Source organism: Trachypithecus francoisi, unplaced genomic scaffold, assembly GCF_009764315.1.
Source record: "Trachypithecus francoisi isolate TF-2019V2 unplaced genomic scaffold, Tfra_2.0 Lachesis_group3, whole genome shotgun sequence".
In the NCBI taxonomy this organism is placed as follows: domain Eukaryota; kingdom Metazoa; phylum Chordata; class Mammalia; order Primates; family Cercopithecidae; genus Trachypithecus; species Trachypithecus francoisi.
In genome coordinates this window covers 106,448,340-106,469,393 of record NW_022681468.1, presented here as the reverse complement: position 1 = coordinate 106,469,393, position 21,054 = coordinate 106,448,340, and the positions used below count along the sequence as shown (strand labels likewise).

At 41.4% G+C, this 21,054-nt stretch overlaps 1 protein-coding gene across 6 annotated transcripts in view; it reads right to left on the bottom strand.

Annotated features, from left to right (window-relative positions):
- Positions 1 to 21,054, bottom strand: part of ADAMTSL3 (ADAMTS like 3) — a 417,185-nt gene that overhangs the window by 59,323 nt on the left and 336,808 nt on the right. For all 6 annotated transcript variants that reach the window (XM_033189191.1, XM_033189189.1, XM_033189190.1 and 3 more), the window contains one exon: positions 9,367 to 9,520. In XM_033189191.1, the coding sequence (XP_033045082.1) occupies positions 9,367 to 9,520 (154 nt within the window). The remainder of the gene's footprint in view (positions 1 to 9,366; positions 9,521 to 21,054) is intronic.

Below are 21,054 nucleotides of genomic sequence, written 5' to 3'. Positions count from 1 at the left end.
AGAAATGGTCATGGGGTTCAGGCAGAGGTTATTTACTAATTCCTTTTTTTTCTGACCATATTTTAAGAACCAGCATGGACATACTGGTATGTGCAGGTTCAATATCAACTCTGACCATAGATGTTCTAAAAAAATGGCACTCAAACTTTGCTATTTGCTAGAATCACCTGTTATTGTTAGTATTCATTAATCTCAGTATCCTGGGTCCCATCCCCAGAAATTCTGACTTATGGGGAACAGCCAAGGAATCAGAATTTTTTAAAGTTCCCCAGTTGACTGAAATGTGCAGCCAAGTTTGAGGACCATTGCCCCAGCACGTACCACTGAATTAAGCCAAAGCAGTAGAGAAAGGCACTCCTGACCCAATTTCTTTCACTGAAAGACAATTTGATAGGAAGCTGCTGGTCAAGAGGGAAGGGAAAATAGGAAGCAGCATCTGTGTTGTCTGTGAGCACATTCCAGTCTTCACAATGTCCAGTGTATTCTGCAAGAAGATCATGGGAGGGTTTCTTTCTGGTTTTAGCATCAGGAATCATTATACTGTACTCTGAGTAATTAGCTCATTTCCTATCTAATGAATACTAAACTATGTAACTGGCAAGGCTGCCTTTTTCAAAAAGGCTGTTATAGCAAGTTTGAAGCCAAATTAGTGCCTACATGTAAAAGGAATATAAAATTCAAGACACGATCACATATTAACATTGTTTGTTCTCCTTTTTTTATTACTCACCTGCTTCTATTTTTACTAATCAGATTGCATGTTATGAACACTTAGAAGCGGCCTACTGTTGTAACAAGGCAGAGTATGCCTACCTATGTAACTATCATTATTATTTAAAAAGATCCAGGTGGCCACTGTCTGGCTATGGGCGTTTCAGTGGTGGACAACAGAAAAGATGGATGTGCACATGGATGGCTTTGTAACTCACTCTTCTCAAGCAGAGCATAAACTGTGTTCAGTCAAACTTTTGAATTAACACAACTGAGGAATGTGTGGAGATCGACTGTTTCAAGGTAGCAGTGGCTGCTACAGATGGGGTGGAAGCTTGAATGTCCTTGCTCTCACTGGGATGGTGCGGAAGCCCATGGGGAAACATCTGGCTAAACAGCTCAAGCTGTGGATGACCTGAGACTAACATGAGGCCCACAAAGCATCCTGGTGCCCTGGGACCAGCAGGGAAGTGGGTTTCAATGATGCTCAGGTCCACTGGTACCACATGTCCCTCAGCTGAGCTTGGGGCTTAAAGTTGATGAGATTCTGACTCTTTCTAAGGTAGGCCATGAAGCCTCAGGTGGTGGGCAGTGCGTAGCCTTGGTGAAGAGCCTGCCCAAATGGTGGGGTAAGCACAGGAGAAGCCCAGCTTTTCCCTCTGGCTGCATGCCCATTTACTGGAAGGCAGGCCTTGTGGTCCCAGCTGGTCCCTTTCCCAACTCTGCTTTGGCCATTGCTCACACTAGGGTATGGGGCATTTTGACTGGCAGGTGTGCCTGGGGAGTAAACGGGGATTCCAGCTAGAGATCGAAACTCATGGGCTCTGCCAGGCTGCCAGGTTCCACAGTTTGAGTCAATTCCTCTCTTGGGGCTCCTGTGAGTTCCTTGAGAGAAGTGCCTGGAGCATGGCATCATCGAACATAGTTCTTGGGCAAGAAACTGGTCTGGTTTGGGGTGACCCTCCTCTCTCATCTAGGAATGCCCCAAAACAGCAACACTGGCCAAGCCTGATTAGGCAGGGGCATCATGCACTCTGCAGACAGTGACCAGGTACCAACTGCAGCACCCTCCTGAACGGGCTGCTGGGCTGTGCGAGAGTATCAACCCATCCCTCCACCTCTCCCACTGTGCTAGATGTGAGAAATGCCACATTCTAGAAAATGAAATGAGCTTTCTTCTGTAAGTCCTCTTTCTGGGTCTTTGTGTCAGCCTGCCACACCCAGTCAAGGCCAGTTCCGGGTGCCCAAGGCCATCTATGGCCATGGTCTCAGCTCCTTGCTTGCTGAGTCCTGCCTTTACTCTAGTTTTCTACCCCAAGCCATCTGGCTGGATATTTCTGCGTGGTCTTGGCAGCATTTGCTCTGGCCATGACACAGCATCAAAACCTTCCTATTACCCTGCTGGAACCCTGGCCTCTCAGGAACCAGTCCTGAATATGACTGCTGGACTTGTGCTGGTTTCCACTCCTCCCAATAGGAGTAAAGATCTGACAAGCTCATTTGAAGCTGTGCCAAGAACCTGGGCAGATACTCTTGATTCTCTTCAGGCTTCTCTGAAATGAAGAGAAGGCTGCCAGGGATGCTGTGGGTGGATTCCGAAATGAGCAGTGGAGGCCCTTAAGGCCCATGGAGGCCCAGCTACGTAAATTCAGGTTGTTTCTGTGGTACTCTTCCACCAATTTCAGTCTGGCTTCTGCTCCCAACACCACACTAAACGTTACTTGGAAAAGACAACCAAGGGCCCCCTAGTGACGAATTCAATGCCTTCTCTTCAATATTCTTACTTGACTGTCTTAGGGCATACGGCACCTTTAATCACTCACTTCATGAAGAAGTCTCTCCTCCCTAAGTTTTCTTTTAACCTTTTTTTTTCTGGTCCTTTCTGACCACCATTGCTGGTACCCAGCTGGCTGTTTCTACCCCTCAGGTGCCAATGCAGGGCCACTTTCTCTCTTGCTCTATGCTTTTCCTTGGATGATTTTGTAGTTTTAACTAACAACTCTAGGTTAATGCCTTCAAGTTTATCTGCCTAGCCTAGATCTCTTTCTGGAACTCCAGACCTAATTGTCCACTTCTTGCTGGAAATCTCTTCCCTCAAGTTTAAATGATCATAATCTAAACCAGCAGTCCCCAACCTTTCTGGCACCAGGTACTGGTTTCATGGAAAACAGTTTTTCCACAAACCAGTTGTGGGGGCGGGGTTTGGGGGCTAGATGGTTTTAGGATGAAACTGTTCCACCTCAGATCATCAGGCATTAGATTTTCACAAGGAGCTGCAACCTAGATCCCTCACATGCACAGTTCTAATGGGTTTGTGTTCCCATTAGAAGCTAATGCCTCTGCTGATCTGACAGGAGGTGGAACTCAGGTGGTAACGCCTGCTTGCCCACTGCTCACCTCCTACTGTGCAGCTCAGTTCCCAACAGGCTACAGACCAGTATACGTCCGTGGCTTGGGGGATGGGGACCCCTGAACTAAACACGTTATATGCCCCTTACCCTATCACATCCCAATTATTCTCCTCTTCTTATATTCCCCAAGTTAATGGCATCAACTTCTGCTAATTTACTCAAGCCGGAAACCAGGGAATCATCTAGATCACGGGTCCCCAACCCCCTAAGCCTCTGTTAGGAATCTGGCCTCACAGAGGAGGTGAGTGAGGCCAGTGAGCTAAGCTTCATCTGTATTTACAGCTCTTCCACATCACTGCCATTACTGCCTCAGCTCCACCTCCTGTCAGATGAGTGGTGGCATTAGATTCTCATAGGAGTGTGAGCCCTATTGTGAACTGTGCATGTGAAGGATCTAGGTTGTGGGCTCCTTATGAGAATTTAATGCCTGATAATGTGTCACTGTCTCTCATCACCCCCAGATGGGACCATCTAGTTGCAGGAAAACAAGCTCCGGGCTCTCACTGACTCTACATCATGGTGAGTTGTATAACTATTTCGTTACACATTACAATGTAATAATAATATAAAGAAAGTACACAATACATGTAATGTGCTAGAATCATCCCAAAACCATCCCCCACAACCAGTCTGTGGAAAAACTGTCTTCTATGGAACTGGTCCCTGGTGCCAAAATGGCTGTAGACCACCAATCTAGATTTCTTCCTGTCCAGTGGCATGTTGGCCCTGCCTCTCCCTGGATCACAAGTCAGTGAGACTGCTAGCAACTATTCCCGACTCTGTATTCAATGACATCACATTGGTAGCTGGAAACCAGCTATGGTGGGAGGATTTACACTATGGAAATAGGTGACCACAACAAATGATAGCTACCTCTCCCCACTCACCACCCTACTGCCGAAGCTAGCTGTTCAACATTCACAAACACACCACCGTCCCTGCCTATAGTTCCCAACTCTCATCAGGGATCAGGAATTTAGATGACACATCTGAAACATCGTTAGAATTCATCCCCTTTGCTTCTACTCTCATGCTGTCTCACCAAGATATTGCCATATCCCCTTCACTAGACTCCCGGCCTTACTGTCATATTTACCCAATATATCTACACAGCTCTTAGAGTAAATGAACTAAAATCAAACCTGACCAAGTCACTTCCTTCTTGGATACAATTTTAACTCCTTCACATGGAGTTCAAGAGTCTCTATAGTTAACTTTGCAAGGTCTCTCTTGAACCTATGTTCTAGTCCTATGGAATTTGTTGAAGTTCTCCCAAACTTACCACTTGATTTGACACCCCCTACTTTTATCCACATTGCTCTCTTTCCCCACATTCCTCTGTGTCCACCCACATGTGGGCCTGCTGAACAGACATGTCATTCAGAAGTCTGCTCAAGAGTTCCTCCTTTGTGAAATTCTTCCTGACCTCTGCCCACCCAGTGTCACCGACCACTGCCTTCTCTTTGTTGAATGAATTGAGGCAACAAATGAGAAAAAGAAAAAGTAACACGTATGCCCTGGGACCCTGCAGAAAGTGCCGCCAGCCCAAGAGGGTGCTGGTGAGGTGGGCCTGTGCCTGGTTGGGTTTCTACAACTGTAGCTATGACAAGCAGGGATGGGTGTTACTGGAAGCAGCCAGAACTAGTAAAGCTAGAGGAGGAGTTACAGCAGAGGAGACCATATTCTAATGGTAAAGTCCAAGAGGTGTGTAGGAGGCTGGTGAACTAAAGACGCAGGCTGTGTGCCAGTACAAGGAGGGAGACCACAGGCGGGAGAGATGAGAGTAGATCTGAGATATCCCTGGGAAGGGGCTGTGGCATATTTTTCTTGACATTTCAATAAAATAGGGCATGCCTGGGTTCCTCTTCCCTAATCCATCCTGCTCTCAGTACTTTGGGGAAAAATAAAAATTCTTCTTTACCAAAGGTCAGGAACCGTAAAAGTCATAATTTTAAAAATCTAAAATCAAACACTACATATTTCTGTTATCCTTCTTTTCTTTAGATGCCTCATCGAAAACCAAGACAGGTAGATTTCTAACAGCACTTTGAGAATTAACCACATCTGACATATTTAAAAAGAATGTCCATGAGTACAATTCATTCTGATAAACATGTTGGGGGATTATATAGAAAAAGACAAAACAGAACATCCAGAGGTGCTGTGTACCTACCCCATACAAGCTCATACCCTAATAGGCCAGAATATACAACACAACTTACTTATTACATTTTATCCTATGTTAAACCTATAATAGAAATGAGATAAAAAGACCTTAAAAATAATCAATATTTTTGAGGTTTTAGTGTGTGATTCTGAGCATTGGTTCTGAGCACTTTATAGGTATTAATTCATGATTCTCAGAACGGTCCCATGAGATAGGTATAAAGACCATTCTCATTTTACAGATGAGAAAACGGAGACCCACATAGATTAAATAACTTGCTCGGTGTCACATGATGAGGTACTGGAAGAACTAGGATTTGAACTCAGGTGAGTTAGCTTAACCACAATGTCATATTACCCTTCAGACATTAAGTGCAACTGAGAAAGCTTATTGGGGAAGGTAGGGTTTGTGTTGACCCTTCAGGAGCAGGAAGAACTTCAGTCACTAGATATGGGGACAGAAATAATTTGAACAAGGGGACTGTGCAGAGATTGTCTGGGGAGAAGCAGGCGGTGGGTGTCATTGGACTATAGGGTGTGCCGCTGGCCTATAGGGGGAGCAGAAGACATATTTCCCACCTGACTTGGACCTGCTGCACACCAAAATGGTCACAGCCAAGAAAATCACCCCTCCAAAGAGGATGGGTTTTACTTAAACCCAAGGTACCAATTAGGACACATTTTCTAGAATTGAAACCCTGGACGAAAATAAAGTTGACAGCACTACTGGGCCTGATTTTCTTGTCTATGGACCTCCTTTTATCATGGATGGGGAAGATCATACATTTCTAATCTGAGGAGGAGAAGGGGTAGATTTGAGGTGAAACAGAGAGGAAAATCAGAAGGACATTATGCCACTGTAGTCTTGATTTTCCTAGTGGAATGAAAGACAAGTTCATTGACAGAGAAATGGGTCTGTGCGGTAGTTAGGAAATAGTTGCTATGGTGAATTTCTAGGGCATTCTTAGAAAATAGGGCACAAATCCATTAATGTCCAGCTAAAATAGCATAAATATGAAACATGTCAAATTAGCATGGTGATACTATTTTCTTTAGGAAATCCTAGTGGCTCAGGCTAGGGAACCAACCAATCAACCAACAAATCACTTGAAAAATAATACCAGTGTTGAAGCTGAGCAGGGGTCAGTGCTGGAGGTTAATGAAAGGTATAAAGATTTGGTGATAGAGTTGGTTAAGTGGAGGCCTAAGGAATGCCAGCTAAGGTTTTTAGGGCAAGAGCAGAAACTGGGGATAATAAGGAGATACGGAAGAACCAGAGGTCATGGTGAGGCACTAAATAAGCAGGAGTGAGTTGAGGGTAAGGCAGAACAAGAAGCTAATTCTGAGTGCCAAGTAGTGAGGAAGTCTAAGGGGTTACCATGCCAAGGTGATAGGGTCAGTGGAATTGATGAGGTTGGGAAATTGGGGTATCAGGTGTTAGAAAGGTCATCAACACAGATATTGGTTGTCTTGGATGTTAGGAAATGTCAGAGAGAAATCATGGTCCTGGCGGTGGTGTGTCCTGAAGAAAGGTGAAGAGTGTCTTGAAGGGTCTGCACACGGTGCCTTTGAAGGTATGAAATGGGGCAATCTACATGCTAAATGTGTGATGACAGCAGGGAAATGGTGCAGAGACAGATGGGTAGAGAGGATAAGAGAAAGCCAACCTCATCTCTTGCTCTGTCATATGATGGTGAAAAGAAGAGGATGCTACGTGAAAGTGTAGAAGTAGAACATAAATTTCAGTAAGCAAGGGCTACTGAGCAAAGATTATGGAGTGAGGCCAGGCTATAGCTGAAGTGGGAGCCCAGCTCAGGGTGCATTGGCTGTGCTGGGAGCATGCATTCCTGTCTCTTGTCTACCTTCATGACCTACATGTTTGGCAGGCAGGAGTGGGGTGGAGTAAAGAAGAAATATTACTATCTTTTTTTCTTGTGTTTTTTCTTTCTCCCTAAAACTTGTAATTTTCTCTGCTCCTCAATGCATGCCATAATAATTTATAATTTCATCTTGTACCACATTGGATGCCCTAATAACCACGATGTATTCCCACATGTTATTCTGTTATTAATTCAGAGGAAGCTGCCAGTATCACTTTAATTTCACTCTCCTCTAAGGCAGTTTTTACAGTCTAGCCACACTGCTATGTAACCATCCGCAATTAATAATGATTTTTATCTGATTTGATAAGAGAGGCAGCTTGAACAAAGCATGATAGTGCGCCATATGCTACAGACACTCCTGAATTCCAGGAGACTTTACAACTTGGAATCTCAAGTTTTTGGACTCTTAAGATTTTGGAAATGTGTTCCTCAGGAAAAAAAAAATGTTAATGTTGTCCATGAATCAGCATAGAGAGGCAGCGAAAAACATGGGTAAAAGAATCAGACAGACTTGTGGTCAAGCGGTTCAGCTGACAGCCAGGGAGCCTTAGGCAAGTCTCATGCCTTTTCTATGTCTTGGGTTTCTCATCTCCAAATGGAGATAGTATCTGCTTCACAATGTTGTTCAGGGGACTAAATGAGATAATGCATGCAAAGAACTCCACATAGCAATTGCTCAGTAAATGTCACTACTTAAAAAAAAAAAAAAACTTAATTATTTTTCTTATTTTGTTTTGTGAGTTTCTCCAGGAAAGTTGTTGGTAAATTTCAGTTTTTGAAGTTCAATTTGTTCAATAAATTGAACCTATATATATGTTTTCCTCTCCTAAGGAGCATTAAAATAAGAATCATTGGCCGGGCTCAGTGGCTCAAGCCTGTAATCCCAGCACTTTGGGAGGCCGAGACGGGCGGATCACGAGGTCAGGAGATCGAGACCATCCTGGCTAACAGTGAAACCCCGTCTCTACTAAAAAATACAAAAAAAAAAAAAAAAAGAATCATTCATTTTTAATTTTTTGACTTACCAAAAGTTCAGGAGAGTAACTGAGATAATGAATGTTATTTTACAGGTGAGTAATTAAAGATAGTGAAAAAGTGGTAAATGAACTCCAAAGCTGTTATTTCCGCTATGCCTGTTCCCTGCCTCCCTTATCAACTTCCTCACCACCACTCTGCTGCCTGCTTTTCAATTGCTGTCATGGCAGGCCTCCACTTACATGTTTTAACACATAACTCTTTTTTCTTTCTTTCTTTTTTCTTTCCTTTTCTTTTTTTTTTCTTTTTAGACAGCGTCTCAAACTCTGTTGCCTAAGCTGGAGTGCACTGGCGTGATCTCAGCTCACTACAACCTCTACCTCCTGGGTTCAAGCAATTCTCCTGCCTCAGCCTCCCAAGTAGCTAATACTACAGGCGTGTGCCACAATGCCCAGCTAATTTTTTGTATTTTTAGTAGAGACGAGGTTTCACCATGATCGATGGTCTCGATCTCCTGACCTCGTGATCCACCCACCTCGGCCTCTCAAAGTGCTGGGATTACAGGCATGAGCCACTGCATCCGGCCCACATAACTCTTATATGAATACATATTTATGTGTAAACATACACTCTATTATGTACACTGAAAATACACATGAATGCTACATGCATATTAGCTTTGACTATAATGAAGCCACAATATGAACTCTTTATAGTAAGCTTATTATTCATAATTAATTGAGGTGTACAAACTGCCATTTTTAAATCAAAGTTATTTCATGTTTTATCCTTGCCGATTTTAGATTACACACCAGAAAAAATAGTTGAATGCTTAAAAATACATAGCTCTTCTACTTTTAATTAAGTCCAAATGCATTCCTAGCAAAGTGAACCAGGAGGTATTTCGGCTTAACTTCTGCAAGGAACACTCCTGAACTCTAAGCAGAAGGAATTATGGTAAAGTGGAGGACATAAATTCAAGTGAGAAAGCCTAAAAAATGCATTTCTTAAGTGGGGAGACATTTCTTAAAACAGACTTTTCTTAGAACTGTATCTTGGTCTTCCACGTTCTACTGATCGCTGCCGAAAACAACACTGAGTTCAGCCTGAGCTGCCTTACCCACAGATTAGAAATCTGTTGACATATGGAAAATAAAGACATCAGGACAAAATGAACAGAATCAGCATATCTTGGTGAAGTGCGGACGCCGCATACTTACTACTGCACTCAGGCATCTGGCAAGATCTTACAAGAGGGAGCCCTGGTAGATCCCTGCACATCATCTCACTGAGGGGGACGCGCCGGCCTTTGGCTGTCAGCCTTTGACACACCTGCTTTCTTCTCTGGATTCCAACACCACAACTGACAGAACACTGAAATGAGAGTTGTGCAACAGAGTCAAATGGAGCGTGAGCAGGCAGAACCAGCCAACAACAGCAAAGTCTCCAAGGGTGAAACAAGAGGAAATTTTCAGTACAGATGTGCCAAGAAAAAAGCCATTTCCTAGGCTTGAACATCTTTTAAGTCATGGAGAGTTTCTTCCTCCTCTCCTCCCCTTCCCTACCCTCCCTTCTCTTTCTTTCTTTCTTTCTCTTTTTCCTTCAGTCATGTCCTGTCTACCGCCCTCCCCCTCCCTCCATCTCACTCTTTCTTTTGGAGATAGTAAGTAATTTCCAGTAATTTATTACTGTGGGATTTTTTTTGGCATTGCAATTAATATCTAATTTATTTTTTAGCCATTCATTCATACAGTAAAATGATTTTGATTTTTTTATTTTCATTTTTAAAATTTGACCCTTTTAATAGTTTTATTGAGGTGTAATTGATATATACATGTCTAATGTGTACAATGTGATGAGTTTGGGCTTAATGCAAACACCATGATACCATTACCACAATCGGAGTAACAGACATATCTAACACTTACCGAAGTTCTCTTTTGTTTTTTGTTGCCTGTTTTGTTTTATTTATGATTAGAACACTTCACATAAGATTTACCTTCTTAATGTATTTTGAATTTCACACTACCTATTGTTAACTATGTTTTACCGCAGATCTCTAGAACTTATTCAGCTAGTATAATTGAAACTTTATAACCATTTAACAACTCCCCATTTTCCCCATTCCCCCAGTCTGGGGAAACCACTATTGTATTCTCTGCGTCTATGAGTTTGACAATTTTAGATACCTTATGTAATGGAATCATGCAACATTTCTTTTTCCCTAACTGGTTTATTTCACTTAGCATAATGTCCTCTAGGTTCATCCATCTTGCAACAAATGGCAGGGTTTCCTACTTTTTTAAGGCTGTAAAATATTTCATTGTATATATATACAGTACCATATTTTCTTTATCCATTCATCTGCCTATGGGCATGTCCATTGTTTGTTTGCTTGTTTTTTGAGATGGATTCTTGCTCTGTCACCCAGGCTAGAGTGCAGTGGCACGTTCTCAGCTCACTGCAACCTCTGCCTCCCGGACTCAAGTGATTCTCCTGACTCAGCCTCCCAAGTAGTTGGGATTATAGGCGCTCGCCACTGCACCTGGCTACTTTTTGTATTTTTAGTAGAGACAGGGTTTCATCATCTTGGCCAGGCTGGTCTCAAACTCCTGACCTCGTGATCCACCCACCTCGGCCTCCCAAAGTGCTGGGATTACAGGTGTGAGACACCGCGCCTGGCCTTTTTAAAATTATTATACTTTAAGTTCTGGGATACCTGTGTAGAACGTGCAGGTTTGTTATATAGGTACACATGTGCCATGGTGGTTTGCTGCACCCATCATCTACATTAGGTATTTCTTCTAATGCTATCCCTCCCCTAGCCCCCACCCCCTGACAGGCCCCAGCGTGTGATGTTCCCCTTCCTGTGTCCATGTGGTCTCATTGTTCAACTCCCACTTATGAGTGTGAACGAGTGGTTTCTGGTTTTCTGTTCCTGTGTTAGTTTGCCGACAATGATGGCCTCCCAGTTTCATCCACGTCCCTGAAAAGGACATGAACTCATCCTTTTTTATGGCTGCATAATATTCCATGGTAGTCCACATTTTCTTTATCCAGTCTATTATTGATGGGCATTTGGGTTGGTTCCAAGTCTTTGCTATTGTGAACAGTGCTGCAATAAACATACGTGTGCATGTGTCATTATAGTAGAATGATTTCTAATCCTTTGGGTATATACTCAGTAATGGCATTGCTGGGTCAAATGGTGTTTCTGGTTCTAGATCCTTGAGGAATTGCCACACTGTCTTCCACAATGGTTGAACTAATTTATACTCCCACCAACAGTGTAAAAGCATTCCTGTTTCTCCATATCCTCTCCAGCATCTGTTATTTCCTGGTTTTTTAATGATCGCCATTCTAATTGGCAAGAGATGGTATCTCATTGTGGTTTTGATTTGCTTTTCTCTAATGACCAGTGATGGTGAGCTTTTTTTTTCGTATGTTTCTTGGCTGCATAAATGTCTCCTCTTGAGAACTATCTGTTCATATCCTTTGCCCACTTTTTGATGGGGGTGTTTTTCTTTTTTTCTCGTAGATTTGTTTAAATTCCTTGTAAATTCTGGATATTAGCCCTTTGTCAGATGGATAGGTTACAAACATTTTCTCCCATTCTGTAGGTTGCCGATTAGTCTGATAATAGTTTCTTTTGCTGTGCAGAAGCTCTTTAGTTTAAATAGATCCCATTTGTCAATTTTGGCTTTTGTTGCCATTGCTTTTGGTATTTTAGTCATGAAGTCTTTGCCCATGCGTACATCCTGAATGGCCCTGCCTAGTTTTTCTTATAGGACTTTTATGGTTTTAGGTCTTATGTTTAAGTCTTTAATACATTTTAAGTTAATTTTTGTATAAGGTATAAGGAAGGGGTCCAGTTTCAGTTTTCTGCATATGGATAGCCAGTTTTCCCAATACCATTTATTAAATAGGGAATCCTTTCCCCATTGCTTGTTTCTGTCATGTTTGTCAAAGGTGATTGTAGACGTGTGGCATGATTTCTGATTCTGATCTCTGTTCTGTTCCATTGGTCTATCTCTCTGTTTTGGTACTAGTACCATGCTGTTTTGGTTACTGTAGCCTTGTAGTATAGTTTGAAGTCAGGTAGTAGCATGATGCCTCCAGCTTTTCTTTCTGCTTAGGATTGTCTTGGCTACACAGGCTCTTTTTTGGTTCCACATGAACTTTAAAGTAGTTTTCTCTAATTCTGTGAAGAAAGTCAAAGGTAGTTTGATGGAGATACCATTGAATTTATAAATTACTTTGGGCAGTATGGCCATTTCCACTATATTGATTCTTCCTATCCATGAGCATAGAATGTTTTTCCATTTGTTTGTGTCCTCTCTTATTTCCTTGAGCAGTGGTTTGTAGTTCTCCTTGAAGAAGTCCTTCACATCCTTGTAAGTTGTATTCCTAGGTACTTTATTCTCTTTGTAGCAATTGTGAATGTGAGTTCACTCATGATTTGGCTCTCTGTTTGTCTATTATTGGTGTATAGAAATGCTTGTGATTTTTGTGATTTGTGCACATTGATTTTGTATCCTGAGACTTTGGTGAAGTGATAAGCATCAGTGTAAGGAGATTTTGGGCTGAGATGATGGGGTTTTCTAAATATACAATCATGTCACCTGCAAACAGAGACAATTTGACTTCCTTTCTTCCTATTTGAATACACTTTATTACTTTCTCTTGCCTGGTTGCCCTGGTCAGAATTTCCAATACTATGTTGAATAGGACTGGTGACAGAGGGCATCCTTGTCTTGTGCTGGTTTTCAAAGGGAATGCTTCCAGCTTTTGCCCATTCAGTATGATATTGCCTGTGGGTTTGTCATAAATAGCTCTTATTATTTTGAGATACATTTCATCAATACCTAGTTTATTGAGAGTTTTTAGCATGAAGGGGTGTTGAATTTTATCAAAGGCCTTTTCTGCATCTATTGAGATAATCATGTGGTTTTGTCATTGGCTCTGTTTATGCAAGGTATTATGTTTATTGATTTGCTTATGTTGAACCAACCTTGCATCCCAGGGATGAAGCTCACTTGATCGTGGTGGATAATCTTTTTGATGTGCTGCTGGATTCAGTTTGCCAGTATTTTATTGAAGATTCTCACATCAATGTTCGTCAGGGATATTGGCCTGAAATTTTCTTTCTTTGTTGTTGTGTTTCTGCCAGGTTTTGGTATCAGGATGATGCTGGCCTCATAAAATGAGTTAGGGAGGAGTCCCTCTTTTTCTGTTGTTTGGAATAGTTTCAGAAGGAATGGTACCAGCTCCTCTTTGTACCTCTGGTGGAATCTGGCTATGAATCTGTCTGGTCCTGGGCTTTTTGTGGTTTGCAGGCTATTAATTACTATCTCAATTTCAGAACTTGTTATTGGTCTATTCAGGAATCTGACTTCTTCCTGGTTGTCTTGGGAGGGTGTATGTGTCCAGGAATTTATCCATTTCTTCTAAATTTTCTAGCTTATTTGCATAGAGGTGTTTATAGTATTCTCTGATGATAGTTTTGTATTTCTGTGGGATCAATGGTGATATCCCCTTTATCATCTTTTATTGTGTCTATTTGATTGTTCTCTTTTCTTCTTCATTGGTCTGGCTAGATTTGCAAATCTTTTCAAAAAACCAGCTCCAGGATTCATTGATTTTTTGAAGAGTTTTTCATGTCTCTATCTCTCTAAGTTCTGCTCTGATCTTAATTATTTCTTGTCTTCTGCTAGCTTTTGAATTTGTTTGCTCTTGCTTCTTTAGTTCTTTTAATTGTCATGTTAGGGTGTTGATTTTAGATCTTTTCTGCTTTCTCCTATAGGCATTTAGTGCCATAAATTTTCCTCTAAACACTGTTTTAGCTGTGTCCCAGAGATTCTGGTACATTGTGTCTTTGTTCTTATTGGTTTCAAATAACTTATTTATTTCTGCCTTAATTTTGTTATTTACCCAGTAGACATTCAGGAGCAGATTCTTCAGTTTCCATGTAGTTGTGCAGTTTTGAGTGAGTGTCTTAATCATGAGTTCTAATTTGATTGCACTGTGGTCTGAGAGACTGTTTGTTATAATTTCCGTTCTTTTGTATTTGCGGAGGAGTGTTTTACTTCCAATTATGTGGTCAGTTTCAGAATAAGTGTGATGTGGTGCTGAGAAAAATGTATGTTCAGTTGATTTAGGGTAGACAGTTCTGTAGATGTCTATTAGGTCTAATTGGTCCAGAGCTCAGTTCAAGTCCTGAATATCCTTGTTAATTTTCTGTCTTGTTGATCTGTCTAATGTTTACAGTAGGGTGTTAAAGTCTCCCACTATTATTGTGTGGGAGTCCAAGTCTCTTTGTAGGAACTTGCTTTATGAATCTGGGTGCTCCTGTACTGGGTGCATATATATTTAGGACAGTTAGCTCTTCTTGTTGCATTGATCTCTTTACCATTATGTAATGCTCTTCTTTGTCTTTTTTGATCTTTGTTGATTTAAAGTCTGTTTTATCAGAGACTAGGATTGCAACCTCTGCTTTTTTTTTGCTTTCCATTTGCTTGGTAAATATTCCTCCATTCCTTTATTTTGAGCCTATGTGTGTCTTTGCATGTGAGATGGGTCTCCTGAATATAGCACACCTATGGGTCTTAACTCTTGATCCAATTTGCCAGTCTGTGTCTTTTAATTGGGGCATTTAGCCCATTTACATTTAAAGTTAATATTGTTATGTGTGAATTTGACCCTGTCATTATGATGTTAGCTGGTTATTTTGCCTGTTAGTTGATACAGTTTCTTCATATTGTTAATGGTCTTTACAATTTGGTATGTTTTTGCAGTGGCTGGTACCAGTTTTTCCTTTCCATGTTTAGTGCTTCCTTCAGGAGCTCTTGTAAGGCAGGTCTGCTGGTGACAAAATCTCTCAGCATTTGCTTGTCTGTAAAGGATTTTATTTCTCCTTCACTTATGAAACTTAGGTTGGCTGGATATGAAATTCTGGGTTGAAAATTCTTTATTTTAAAAATGTTGAATATTGGCCCCAGCCTCTTCTGGCTTGTAGGGTTTCTGCAGAGAGATCCACTGTTAGTCTGATGGGATTCCCTTTGTGGGTAACCCGACCTTTCTCTCTGGCTGCCCTTAACATTTTTGCCTTCATTTCAACTATGGTGAATCTGACGATTATGTGTCTTGGGGTTGTTCTTCTCAAGGAGTATCTTTGTAGTATTCTCTGTATTTCCTGAATTTGAATGTTGGCCTTTCTTGCTAGGTTGGAGAAGTTCTCCTTGATAATATCCTGAAGAGTGTTTTCCAACTTAGTTCCATTCTCCCCATCACTTTCAGGTACACCAAATAAACGTTAAGTTTGGTCTTTTCACATTGTCCCATATTTCTTGGAGGCTTTGTTTGTTCCTTTTCATTCTTTTTTCTCTAATCTTGTCTTCACACTTATTTCATTAAGTTCATCTTCAATCTCTGATAGCCTTGTTCTGCTTGATCAATTTGGCTACTGATACTTGCGTATGCTTCATGAAGTTCTCGTGCTGTGTTTTTCAGCTCCATTAGGTCATTTATGTTCTTCTCTAAACTGATCATTCTAGTTAGCAGTTCCTCTAACCTTTTTTCAAGGTCCTTAGCTTCCTTGCATTGGATTAGAACATGCTCCTTTAACTCGGAGGAGTTTGTTATTACCCACCTTCTGAAGCCTACTTCTGTTAATTCGTCAAATTCATTCTTCGTCCAGTTTTGTTCCCTTGCTGGCAAGGAGTTGTGATCCTTTGCAGGAGAAAACACATTCTGGTTTTTGGCATTTTCAGCCTTTTTGTGCTGGTTTTTCCACGTCTTTGTGGATTTATCTACCTCTGGTCTTTTGATGACCTTCAGGTGGAGTTTCTGGGGTTTCTGTGTGGACATCCTTTTTGTTGATGTTGGTGTTATTCTTTTCTGTTTGTCAATTTTCCTTCTAATAGTGAGGCCCCTCTGCTGCAGGTCTGCTGGAGTTTGCTGGAGGTCCACTCCAGGCCTGATTTGCCTGAGTATCACCAGCAGATGCCGCAGAACAGCAAAGATTGCTGCCTGTTCCTTTCTCTGGAAGCTTCGTCCCAGAGGGGCACTTGCTAGATGCCAGCCAGAACTGTCCTATGTGAGGTGTCTGTTGGCCCCTACTGGGAGGTGTCTCCCCATCAGGAGGCACAGGGGTCAGGGACCCACTTGAGGAGGTAGTCTATTCCTTAGTAGAGCTCAAGCGCTGTGCTGGGAGATCTGCTGCTCTCTTCAGAGCCAGCAGGCAGGAACATTTAAGTCTGCTGAAGCTGTACCCACAGCTGTGCCTTCCCCCAGGTGCTCTGTCCCAGGGAGATGAGAGTTTTATCTATAAGCCCCTGACTGGGGCTGCCGCCTTTCTTTCAGAGATGTCCTGCCCAGAAAGGAGGAATCTAGAGAAGCAGTCTGACTACAGTGGCTTTGCCAAGCTGCAGTGGGCTCTGCCCAGTTTGAACTTCCCAGAGGCTTTGTTTACACTGTGAGGGGAAAGCCGCCTACTCAAGCCTCAATAATGGTGGATACCCCTCCCCCCATCAAGCTGGAGCATCCCAGGTCAACTTCACACTGTTGTGCTGGCAGTGAGAATTTCAAGCCAGTGGATCTTAGCTTGCTGGGCTCCATGGGGGTGGCATCTGCTGAGCTAGACCACTCGGGTCCCTGGCTTCAGCCCCCTTTCCAGGGGAGTGAACGGTTCTGTCTCGCTAGTGTTCCAGGCACCATTGAGGTATGAAAAAAACCTCCTGCAACTATCTTGGTGTCTGCCCAAACAGCTGTCCAGTTTTGTGCTTGAAACCCATGGGCCCTGATGGTACAGGCACCTGAGGGAATCTCCTGGCTTGCAGGTTGTGAAGACCATGGGAAAAGCATAGCACCTGGGCCGGAGTGCACCATTCCTCACGGCACAGTCCCTCATGGCTTCCCTTGACTAGGGAAGGGAGTTCCCGGACCTCTTGTACTTCCCCGATGAGGAGACGGTCCACCCTGCTTCAGCTGGCCCTCCAAGGGCTGCACCCACTGTATAACCAGTCCCAATGAGACGAGCTGGTACCTCTGTTGGACACACAGAAGTCACCCGCCTTCTGTGTTGATCTCTCTGGGAGCTACAGACCAGAGCTGTTCCTATTCGGCCATCTTGCCAACCATGGCTGATTTTGATTTTTAAATACTCATTACAAAGTATCCAAGAAATACAAACGTATAAAAAGGAAAGTTTAAAAAAAATCACCCAAACTGCCATATATAAAGTAACATGAATAGTGATAACCAGTGTGTATACATGCAATTTCAACTTAAAAATGTAATGCAATTTTATGAGGTGTATTAGAAAAAAAGAAATTAAAGTAAAATTAGAGTTGTTGAACGTTTGATATTTTTTAAACCATGATTAATTCCCAAAAGAACACTCTAAAGTTAATAAAAAAGATTAAATAAACCAATAAGAGATTTGGATAGTTATTTTTAATGACATTTTGACTTAGGACAGTATTTATTGACTTGCTACTAAGAAGGATGAGGAAATAAGCACACTTACATTTCCTCTACTGTATTAGTCCAATCTCATGTTGTTAATAAAGACATACCCAAGACTGGGTAAGTTATAAAGGAAAGAGGTTTAATAGACTCACAGTTCAATGTAGCTGGGGAAGCTTCACAATCATGGCAGAAGATGAAGGAAGGGCAAAGGGACATCTTACATGGCAGCAGGCAAGACAGAATGAGAGCCAAGAGAAAAGGGAAACCCCTTATAAAATCATCAGATCTCCTGAGACTTATTTACCACCACAAGAACAGTATGAGGGAAACTGCCCCCAACTGGGTCCCTCCCACAACCCATGTGAATTATGGGAGCTACAATTCAAGATGAGATTTGGGTGGGGACATAGCCAAACTATATCATCTAGCTCATCTCTCCAAATTTTACTTAGTTTTCATTTTATTATTTAATGTCAAGATTTCTGATATTTATGTTATGTTCTAGAATACAATTGTTAGTTGATTAGTCTTAATCCTACACAAATGAATTCATTACTCATCTCCCACCTTTTTTACCAGGATCTATGCATTCCTGGATTCTCTGTTTTGAGTCATCTCTGTATCTCATCTTGGCCCTACAGCTTTTTCAAGGGCTTATCAGACAGTATTCTCTGACTGCCTCTCTGTTGTCTCTCTACATGAAGAACACAGGATGAAGAGGAAATCCTTGAGTCATGCTTGCTTTTCCTTAGAATTCTGTAGATCCTGCTCCATTGTCCTCTTGCACTGAATGCTCCTATGAAGATGAGAATTTTTAGTTTATTTGGCTGACTTTCTGTTCAAAGGGGGTTTTGCTTTATGAGGTTCAGCATCTTACACAGGTTATTGGTGCATGCTGTGCTATTATGACTTGCACATAAAAGCTTTTATTAAAGGGAATTAATTCCCCTTATTTTGTCTCTGAATACTTTTCTGTTCCATGTGTTTTATTCTTCTCAACAAATACCAATTATGCTTATGTTTGATCTCCTTTGTCTATCTTCCATATCCATTATGGCCACTAAAAACCAATTTTACATCCTTGTTCTTTTCCATATAATTTTATATGACTTATTCCAGTCTGTATCCCATCTCTCTTTATTTCCAGTCATGTCCTTTATTTTCTTAAGTTGTTGCTTGTAATGTAAGTTTTATGTTTGCTATTTTTGTATCTGCCACTTAAAAAATTGTTCTCTTTTTTCTTGAATGTTCCAGTTGTCTTTCCATCTCCTTCTGTTGTCTTATAGTCTCTTTTTTTGAACTCAAACCTCACTTTAAAGCCACTTTTTCCCTAGACTTCAAGACTACAACTTCCTTGGAAGTACAGAATCCATCTGTCTAAACTTTTCTCTGGGGGAAATCTTTGTTATGTTATCCATGTGACTCTTGCTTTATGCTCCATTCCCCATCCCATGACTTCCTCCCTCCCCTTCAATTTTTCTCCCTAGTTTTGGTGCATAGATTTTATGCTGGTGCTTTGAATACAGCTGGCTGTTTGTGAGTCACATGGGTGGGAGAAACGAGCTAGGGAACTTTACATCCATTTGTTGTCTTCAACATGCTGTCACCAAAACTCTTATTTCCTCTACCCACATCTCCCTTCAGATTTTGGAATTTGAATAGTTGATGAGACAAATAAAAGAGCCTCTTAAATAACTGGCTTACTGTGTAATAATCCAGCAATTGCTGCCCCCCACCCCTTCCTTCACACCACTTCATCTCTGGCAGCCTTCCTTGGCAAGGAGTCATAAAAATATGCTTTCTCCCTCAGCTCTCTCTCCCATCACGGTTCTGCAAGGGATATCCTCAGTTTTTTTTTTCTGAGGTACTTTGCGGTCCAGAATCTAGTCTCTGTCATCAAAGAACTAGAAAAGGCCTTTCAGGACTGCCACATTAACTCCTAGGGAAATCTATATCCTGCTCGGTGCCTGAGGAAATGTTTGGCAGCTCTCAGCTTTCCCTCTCATTCTGGTCCAGATTTTATGGTCTTTGGCAGGTGTGTTTCATAATTTATAGTTTGGGATTGTGGCCATTTCATTGTTCACTGAAGACACAGTGTTCCTTCTCTTTCATTCTTTTAGTGGGTTTTTCGTTGGGTTTCAAAGGAGGAAAATTGAATTTTAAAAAATGCTTTTAATGACCTCTTTTAACAGAAAGCCCTAATTATTATTATTTTTCAGTATAGACAAAAGCTTTTCATAAGCTTTTGAATAAATATTTCTAAATTACCATTACCATATTATCACTTTTTTAACAAGTCAAAACATCACCTAGGAGTTTCTCCCATAATAAAAATGAATGTCAGCTTTTTCTTAAACTACTATGTGAGTTACTTTTGTTCATATAAAAGTGGTTAAATAACTGCCAATTGCTACTCATAAGACATTTCTAATGATACATATTTGACTTTTTCTCCCCATCCTGAATGGAAGGATGGTTTGTAAACCCTTTTTTTCTGGAGGAAAGTCTTCTGTGACTGTGTGTCTGCTAAGTTAAAGTAAGCACGCCATCAGAGAATGTCCACAACTCACAGAGAGAGGAGATGTCATCATCAGTGCCGCTAATTATCATTCACAAAGCAGCAACTTTATGCCAAAGCTTCTCATGGTTTCTTCTATAGACATCTGGTAGATTCCTCAGGAATCGCTCATGGGAACAATATACATTGAGTTCTTGCATCTTCAGAACTATTTGTCTGTGGCCTTTAAATTTGAAAGTCAGTTTGGCAGGATATAAAATCTTTGGCTCATACTTTCTTTCCTTCAGTATCTTAAATATTTGTTCCACTGTTTTCTAGTATGAAGTGGTATTGTTGAAAAGTCTAGCTTCAGTTTGATTTTCTTTCCCTAATAAGTGACTTGATTCTTTTGCATAGATGCACAAATATATTTTTATCTTTTAGTAGAATATGTCCTTTTTTTGAGATGGATTCTTGCTCTGTTAGCACAATCTCAGCTCATTGCAAACTCTGCCTACTGGGTTCAAGCGATTCTCCTGCCTCAATCTCCCGAGTAGCTGAGATTACAGGAGTGTGCCACTACATCTGGCTAATTTTTGTATTTTTTAGTAGAGACAGGGTTTCACCATGTTGGCCAGGCTGGTCTTGAACTCCTGGTCTCAAGTGATCCACCCACTTCGGCCTCCCAAAGTGCTGGGATTACAGGCGTGAGCCACTGCACCCAGCCGAGTACGTCTTGATATTGACCATTCTGGGTGAGTTTTCCCAGGTATATAGAATGCCCTTTCAATATGGCAATTTGAGTCATTTATAGTTTTGTTCTGTTATGATTTTTGGTGGTTTTCTTTTCCCGGGACTCTGTATTCATTGAATTTTATTTCCTTGTCTTTTATATATATTATTTGCACTTGAATCTTTCTTTATTTCTCTTTGATTCTTGTCA